Source organism: Cebus imitator, unplaced genomic scaffold (assembly GCF_001604975.1).
Source record: "Cebus imitator isolate Cc_AM_T3 unplaced genomic scaffold, Cebus_imitator-1.0 Scaffold737, whole genome shotgun sequence".
NCBI classification, from domain to species: domain Eukaryota; kingdom Metazoa; phylum Chordata; class Mammalia; order Primates; family Cebidae; genus Cebus; species Cebus imitator.
This window is the reverse complement of record NW_016108052.1, coordinates 843,198-851,358: the sequence shown is the minus strand read 5'-3', so window position 1 is coordinate 851,358 and position 8,161 is coordinate 843,198. Positions and strand designations below refer to the sequence as shown.

Sequence of the window (8,161 nt, the reverse complement as noted above, 5' to 3'; positions counted from 1 at the left end):
ACCCAAGGGCGCTGACTTCCATCCACCCCAGGCGTCTTTCTTCCAGCCCCCTGCCTCCCTCTCCTGTCTGCACCTGGTGGCCTGTTCTGTCTGTCCCTCCAGAGTGCTGGGTGCCCGCAGGCTCCCTCCAGGCTGAGTTCATGGCCCTCCTGCCCCCTAGTGGCCACAGCCGGCTTCACAGGATAAGACCAGCTAAGCTCCAGGGGCTTTCCGGGAACAGTGTCCCTTGGAAAGGGTGGGGCGTTTTCACTGCTCCCAACAGCACCCCAGAAATGGCTTGGTCTTTCCCCTCCCCTCAGCTCCACAGAGAACACAGTCCACAGAGGACACATTCCCTGTCATCCAGAAATGGGTTTGACTCTCAGCTGAGGGACAGCAGGACTGGTAGAGACCATCAGGCCACAGGGCTGCCTGCACAGCACCGCCATGCTTGCCAGGGGTGGGAGGGATGGCGGGGCCTGAGTGACAGGGAGGCTCACTGGAGGTGGCGCACTTTGAAGGGACAGTGTCAGGGGACAGCTTTCTCTTGTTGGGCCTTACGACTCCACCACAAGGACAGCACGGTGACTGATTCCCAGTTCCAGAGGTGAGGTGGTCAGCCACGTGTAGGTGTGTATATATATGTGAGTATTTACAGATATTTCTAGAACAGGGCAGGGGCATGCCGCCCTGGGGCTGCTCGCCTGTGAGCAGCTTGCCCAGCCCCCGGTTGAAACCCCTTCCAACCGCCACATGCCCTGTCCAGCCACCTGGGCTGTGGGGAACTGGTCTCAGGGGAGTGTGGGATGGGAGGGGCCTGTCTCCAGTGCGACCCTTGGTCTTGCGCTGCAGAAAGGCAGAAAGCCTTCCTCCAGCCCTTATTGCCTGGTACTGTGAGTGGGAGGGAGCCTGGAGCATTCCAGGGTCCAGCCTCTGACTCCAAAGCCTCAGGGATCAGGAAGCCCCTGGTAAGCTGTGGCCATAGCCATGACCTTGAGCTGGCTAGGGCCAGAGAGGGCTGGCTGGGGTCCCTGCCACTCTGACACCAGGCAGTGGACAGGTTGCCCCACCTTGCCCCAGTGTCCCCTGGCAGCCCGACACCCAGCCTGAGCCCCTCACCCTGGCTTCCCCGCAGTGCCCTCGGGGAGGGCACTCAGCACCAAAGTGTCCTCTGCACCAGTGACACTGGTGTCCCCTGTGACGAGGCCCAGCAGCCAGCCCGCCAAGTCACCGGCTCTCTGCCACCCTGTCCGAGGCCCCTGGACTCACTGGACCCTGAAGGCTCAGGCAGCGGCTCCTCCAGCCACGAGCTCTTCATGAGGCTGACTTCATCCCATGCCACCTGGCCCCATGCCCTTCAGCCTCCTCAGCACCCAGGCCAGCCAGCATGGGCAACACCAGTGAGGAGGCAGCCCTGGAGACCGTGGGGATCGTGTTTGTGGATGACAATTTCATCAACTTCCTCGAGGACCTGTCCTATCGGCCTTTGAAGAGCACTATCTAGACCTGGCGGGGACAGGGGATGGGACGCCCCACCACACGGCCGTCCTGCTGCGCCCTCCACGGGTAGCCCAGTGCCTGCCACAGAGCCTCCTGCAGCCACAGAGGAGGGAGCACTGGGACCTTGGTCCCCTAGCCCTTGGCCCAGCGAGACCAGCTGCTCCCCACCCCCACCCTCAGAGCTGACCCCTGGGAACTCTGGTCAATTTCCTGCCCGAGAAAGACGCCCCTATAGGGGCTCCAGACCTTGGGCTCCCCAGCCTGCCCTGGCCCAGGGTTTCTGTTGATGGCATGCAGATGCCTGCTGCCCCTGGAAGCCAAAATGACTTCCCAGTTGGCAAGGACAGCCAGCGCCAGCTGCCCCCTCCATGGTGGACAGGACCAATGAGGTTTCCAAGGATGAGGAACCCGGGGGCCACAGAGCCCCCCATCTGCCCCAAGACCCAGCCCCATGTTGCCCCCTTTGTCCTGTTGGCAGCACCCACTCCTCTCCTGGTCCTGACGTGGTGGAGCTGTGGACAGGAGGGACTGTGGCCTGGAAGCCAGCTCTGGAGGGTGGCCTGGGACCTGCAGACAGTGAGCTGTGGCCCACTGTGGGGGCGGCTCCTCCCTTCCCCCTCCTACTCCCATAGCACCTCCACCAGAGATGGAGGGCAGGGACAGTCCCCCAGAGCCGGGGACTCCCAACTTCTCAACCCGAGGACCAGGCTCCTGGGACCTGCAGACTGTGGCAATGTGGGGGGCCTTTCTCCCCACAACCCTGACTGGCCTCAGGCACACGCCTGAGTCTGAGCCTGAGCCTGCCCCGAGCCCGTGACCCAAGGGCCAGCCTGAGTCCCTCAGCGGTGAGGTGCCCCTGAGCTCTGGGCTACTGTCCATGCCAGCTTGGGACAACCCCGCCAACAGCCGCAGAGCCCCTGAGACCCAGCCCCTGGCCCCCAGCCTGGCTGAGGCACGGCCCCCGCACCTGTACAGGTCCCCAGTCCGGAAACTGGAGCCAGGGGCTGAGTGGGTGGGGAGTTTGTGTCGGGTGGGACCTTGGTGACGGTTTCGTCACCTGAAAATGAGCAGAGTGCGACGGGGCAGGGGTTCCCAGGATTGGAGAACTGATGGCTGGGTAGGCGGAGGTGCCATGAGGTGGGAGGAGCACTGCTCCAGCCCAGTCCTGCCACGCTCCCCAGGACCCTGGGGCCAGTCTGCCCAGCAGGACTGTTTCCCATCTGAGCGGTGGAGCTGGGGTGGGGGGACCCCGGGCGCATTTCTGAGCAGCACAGGAGGCCTCAGGGAAGGCAGGGGTGGGCACACTCTGGCAGCATGCCCCAGGACGGAGCTCACTCAGCTGTGCAGTGGGGAGGGTCCCTGCATGGCCACCAGGCCCAGTCCTGCCCGGCAGGCAGCAAGATTCCCTGAGGCTCAGCCTGGCCTCTCCAGGCTGGGCTCAGCCCACTGTCACCTGGCTGTGTTCTCAGTGGCCCCACCCTCCTTGGCAGGCAACACAGGCCCTTTGTTCCTTGTAGGCAGGGACAGTTGGTTGCTGGGGGGGTTGACTTTTTATTCTCTTTCTGGGATGTGGGTGGAAGAGTCTGTTTCGCAATAATGAAACTGAGGCCAAGAAGAAGGCCCTGTCTTACTGAGGTCATGCTGGCCTAGGTGGTTAGTTCCTGGCTGTGGGGGCGTGGCGGGGATGGGGTCTGCCTGGCTTTCACGGGTCCATGCCCCGCATTGCTCTACCACCTGTGGCCCAGGTGCCGTCTGGAGGCCAGTGCGCTGTAGCTCCTGATGGGATAAGGACTGCGCCCCTGCTGGCTGGCCCCAGCCTGCCCGACGCTGCCACCTGCAGCCCTGTGCCACCTGGCACTCGGGCACCTGCAGAAGGGTGCATGAGAAAGGAGCCAGGGCAGGGAGCCCCAGGGCACAGGGCAGAGCCCTGGGTAACCAGGGCCTGTGTTCCGAGAGCAGCAGCAGGGCAGGGCAGGGCTCCGGGCTGCACATCTGGGCGCCCAGTCACACGGGATTCTGAGTCTCTTGGGAGCCTTTATCTTGGTCTGGCTTGGCCTCTTTTCCTCTGTATTTCTGACCCCATCTGGACTTGTCTTTCACCAGCTTGCCTTTGTTCCTCGATTTCTTGGTCTGTCCCCGCCCATGGCAGCCCCTGGCCGGGCACCTTTTGCCTGGGGCCTGCCAGCCTTGGCCTCTCGCTGGGGCTCTTCAGGGATTTGCCCCAGGCTGGAGCGTGGGCCTGATGGCTTCCCTGCCACACGCCTCACGGGGTCACACGTGTGGGCCTGCACGTGGGGGGTGTCCACATGCGTCTCTCCGTCCCCAGTACTCCCGCAGCTGCAGTGGAGGCTCCTCAGTGCGGGACGTGCAGTGTTCGGACACACGGGACCTCCGGCCGCTGCGACCCTTCCATTGTCAGCCGGGGCCAGCCAAGCCGCCCACGCACCCCAGTACTCTGAGGCCTGTGGCGGTGGTGAACAGCAGCGTCTGGTGACCTGCCCAGAGCAGGGAGCAATGGCTTGGTGGCGCCTGGTCAGTCCTGGGTTGGGCGAAGCAGCTATTGAGTGTGGCTGAGAGCCAGGCTGTCTCTGGCCGAAGCACGTGCAGCAGTGACTGGACGAGGTCCTGCCCTACTGGTGCTCACAGCCTCCCAGGGAGAAAGAGACAAGGAAAGGGCACGTGTGCTGTGGTGTCAGGGAAGGCCTTCCCAGGAGGGGCCTGGTGAGGAGTCAGTGATGCCAAGGACAGGGATCAAGGGGACAGCAGGTGTGAAGTCTGAGGCGGGAATGATGAACTTGGGGTGATCAGGGAGCCCAGCAAAGGCCAGCAACAGAAAAGGAGCCTCAGGTGGGCAGGACACCTTCTGCCAGGCCTCTTTGGAACGAATGGGTTCAAAAATCTCAGCTGTGGGCCCTGAGCCGGGCCCTGGAGTCAGCTGGGCCAGGGTTTGAGTCTTTGTCCCACTGGCTGCTGAGTGACTCTGGGCAGGTTGCTTTGCCTTGCTGGGTCACTGTTTTCTCATCTGTAAAATGGGGACAGCTTGGGAGAAGAGGGTCAGGAAGATTAAATGAAGTAATGTGACAAAGCACAGGGCCGGGCACAGCCTTGGCGGGCACAGCAGGACACTGGCACAGATTTGGCACATGTTCAGGGCTTTCAGACCCGCACCTGATAACAACGGAGCCTGGCGGGCTGGGCCCCGGCTGTGAAACCTGTCTCCTCCACTCCTGCCTGTGGGCTGAACAGGTCCTCTGCCCCATCCCTCGGGCACAGTGGTGTCTCGCCCACGTCTCTGCCCGCTGCTGCATCATCAGGGCTCCATCTGGGGCTCTGCCCAGGCCTTTCACTCATGTCCCGTGCGAGGGGCTCGCTGCCCGGCAGCCTCGAGGGCTGTCCCCACTGTTCTCATACCCCTCCCCGCTGACAGGAACTGATCCCATAGTGCGAGTGGGGTTTGAGCACCGAGTGGGCTCTAGGCATGGGACCAGGCCCTCCAAGGAGGCAATGAGGGCGGCGGGGCTGGGAGCAAGGGCAGGCCAGTCAGGCACAGGGCGCAGGGATGGCTTCCCAGAGGAGGCATCACCCTGCCCTGCCTACCCTCAGCACCCACCCAGCGAGCATCTCAGAGTGCTCCTGTGAGCCACCTGAGCTGGGTGCTGGCACCATCTCTCTTGCCGTCAGGGCTATAGGGCTGGCCACAGGGAGCGGGGTGGTTACAATCTAGGTGGTGAGGACCAGATGGGGCAGAGAACAGGAACTGAGGCACCTGGAGGCCTGGAACCAAGGACGGATGGCCCAGCATGCTCTGGGCTTTCGAGGTCTTCCTGGGGTGGGTGTGAGTGGGCTGCAGGGAGTGGCGTGGGGCTGCTTAGATGGCTAACCTGGGCGCTGTCCTCAGTGAGGAGTTTTCAGCTGCCAGTGGAGGGGAAGTAGGAAGGTGTCTTGCACCTTGAGACCTGGAATTCCCAGGATGTTTTGCTGGCGTGTGGGACAGTGTGGCGGGTATTTGGAAAGCCTGGAAACTCCAGTGTGTGTGGTCACTGCAATGACCCAGCATGGCCGCATCCGTTTGCTGCGGAGGTGGGGTTGGCAGAGGAGGGGACTGAGACCCGAGAGGTGAAGCAGCTCATGTGAGGTCACCCCGGGCGAGCAGGATGCAGCCTGCAGATGTGCGCTTTGGAGCTCTGCCCGGAGCTGGGCTGGAGGAGCCTGCCTGCTGCCTCGTGCCCTCTGCGGGGCCTGGAAGATGGCCCAGGCCCAGGGCTGGCTGCTCCTGTCCTGCTCCTCCTCCCCCAGGAGGTCTGCTGGAATGAGCAGGGCCCGGGCGGCAGCTGGGGGTTGTCAGCAGCGGCAGCAGCATCAGGAGCAAGGCCAGGAGGCTGGAAAAAAGCCACTTCCCAAAATAGCTCCAATAGCCACAGGCAGGAGGGCCCAGCCAAGCCTCAGCCCTGACAAGCACAGCCTGTAGCCGGCCTCCCTCACCAGCCAGCCTGGGCTCAGCCCCTGGTTTCTGCTGATGGCCTGTAAGGTCCACTCTCTCTAGGCTTCCTGGCCCACCTGAGAAGTGGAAGACTGGCCTGGGAGATGGGACCTTGTGACCCCAAAGCTGAGGCTGAGTGCAGCCCCCGTGGCTGGAGGGGGTCAGAGAGGCCTGGCAGGACAGGTGCACTGGGACAGGGGGATGTGCTGGGAGTAGGGGGCAGAGGCCGCTGCAGGCTGGCAGGAGGCCCCTGGGACTTCAGTTCTGTGCCAGGTTCTGTCAGGGGACACCAAGGCTGAGCAAGGATGGAGATGGGGTGGCAGGGTGTCGCCCCGGGAAGGCTCTTTCACTGGCGTGTGACAGGGTCAGGGTGGACCTTTCCTCCAGAAACCTCAGCCCACCAGTGCCCATTCTCGAGTCCTGAGGGTCAGCCATGGGCAGGTGGGAGAGAGACAGCAGCAGCTGGAGACCTGCAACGCTGGTTCGGGAGGCCCTCTAGAAACGGGGGCCTCTGCATGGCAGGGAGCTGCTGGAGCCTCCTTAAGGTGGTTAGGGTGATGAGCCAGGTTCTGCATACCCCAAACCACTGGTCCTGATGCCCCTCAGAGTGGCCCCTTCCCCACCACCAGCCCCAGCACCAGGTTCCTACCACGTTTATCTATGGTCCAGCTACCTGGTACCTGCCTACCCACAGCCCCTTCCCCTCCCATAAAATCTAGTCCCATGGAGCCAGACTGTGGCGCCCGCAGCAGAAACAGATAGGCATGAAAGTGCTTTGAAGGTATATGGAATCTGGGCTGGCCGGAGGTAGAATACGTGGAATCTGGGCTGGCCGGGGGTGGTGAGGCTAGGGAAGAGGCACACACTGTCCTCCCGGGCCAGGCCCAGCTCTGGATCCAACGCTGCCCTCTGGCTTCGAGCCTTGGCCTCCATAGCCCTGCCCCTGGAAGGTGTTATGCCCCTTCGCCAGGTCGGGGGTGCTAAGGTTCAGAGAGGTTGCCCTGCAGCCTACCCGGGCCACCTCGCACATTCTACCCTCCCGCATACATCCCCCGACAAAAGGTGAGTGGGGCCCCGGAGTCTGCATGTGGCAGCTGCCGCCACTCAGCTAGGTGTATGCTGGGGACAGGGGACACCACTGAAAATCACTCATTAGGGACTGAGACCAAGAAACAGTATCAGAGGCTGAACCCCTTGGTGATGAGCGTCTGTCCCAGGACTTGGAAGCGATGGAGGGAGCGTGGCCAGGGCGGCTGCCTGTGCGTGTGTGCCCTGCTGCTCCCAACTCTACGTGCTCACCTTGTTTCACACCAACAGCCCCATCCTCAGAGGAGGACCCCGAGGCTCTGAGAGGAAGTAACTGGCCCAAGGCCACATGCCCTGGTGACACAGGCCATCCTAGGCCCCAAATGCCCACCTCTGAGCTCCAGGCCACCCTGAGCAGATGGAAGAGGGAACGGGCCCCAGCAGTGGCTTTACACAGAGAGGGCAGCCCCCCAGAGGTCACGCAGGAAAGCATGTCACTCGGCAAGCTAGCGTGAGTCCTGGCCCTGCTGTGCAGCCGCAGGGTTGGGGAGCATCAGGCATGCTTCCTGTCTGTGTCTGCAGCAGCCTGGCTGGCCCAAAGAGACCCTGGGGACCTGTGCTCTGAGCCATGGCTTCCCAGGCCTTAGTCAGAATTGCCCCTGGTGACAACCCCTTCCAAGGGGTGGGGAGCAGGGCTGTCGACTTGCTCCTGACCCACGCACTGCCACCACTGCTGTGCCATGTGACTTCAGGAACTCCCAGCCTCGCTGAATCTGTCTCCAGAAGAGAAAAGGCTGCCAGGCCTTGGCCTGCTCTGCCTGGGAATCCTTGCTGGAACCGCCCCCCATCCCTCCCCATGGGAAGACATTTGGTCCTAATCATTCTTGGTGTTTTCTTCCACTGATGGCTGGGGGTGTCCCCAGTGGCAGCTGGCAGAAGGAGGGGTGCCTGTTCTTTGTGGCTGGAAGGGGGGATTATTTGGACACAGGGAGTGCCCAGCTCCCGGCTTTCCCACTTCGGTGCCCCCAGCCCACACCTGCAGCTTGACCATGGTTTTTGGGGCCTCCCAGGGCTTCCCCTGCTGGCAAAGCCATCCTGATACACCCACCCCAGGGCAGGGACACCCAGAAGCTGGAAGGTCAGAGAGCTCCTCCTTGCCCCCCAACACCAGTAAGC

General features: G+C 62.7%; 1 protein-coding gene across 1 annotated transcript in view; it reads left to right on the top strand.

Moving 5' to 3' along the window:
- ADAMTS7 (ADAM metallopeptidase with thrombospondin type 1 motif 7) overlaps nucleotides 1-5,058 on the top strand; it is a 13,907-nt gene extending 8,849 nt beyond the window's left edge. The window contains 10 exon segments of the mRNA XM_037735166.1: nucleotides 629-788; nucleotides 1,121-1,293; nucleotides 1,296-1,463; nucleotides 1,466-1,507; nucleotides 1,510-1,675; nucleotides 1,677-1,849; nucleotides 1,852-2,084; nucleotides 2,087-2,448; nucleotides 3,130-3,355; nucleotides 3,806-5,058. Of these exon segments, the coding sequence (XP_037591094.1) occupies nucleotides 629-788; nucleotides 1,121-1,293; nucleotides 1,296-1,463; nucleotides 1,466-1,507; nucleotides 1,510-1,675; nucleotides 1,677-1,849; nucleotides 1,852-2,084; nucleotides 2,087-2,448; nucleotides 3,130-3,355; nucleotides 3,806-3,973 (1,871 nt within the window). The 3' untranslated portion in view covers nucleotides 3,974-5,058.
- Nucleotides 5,059-8,161: the final 3,103 nt, after the last annotated feature.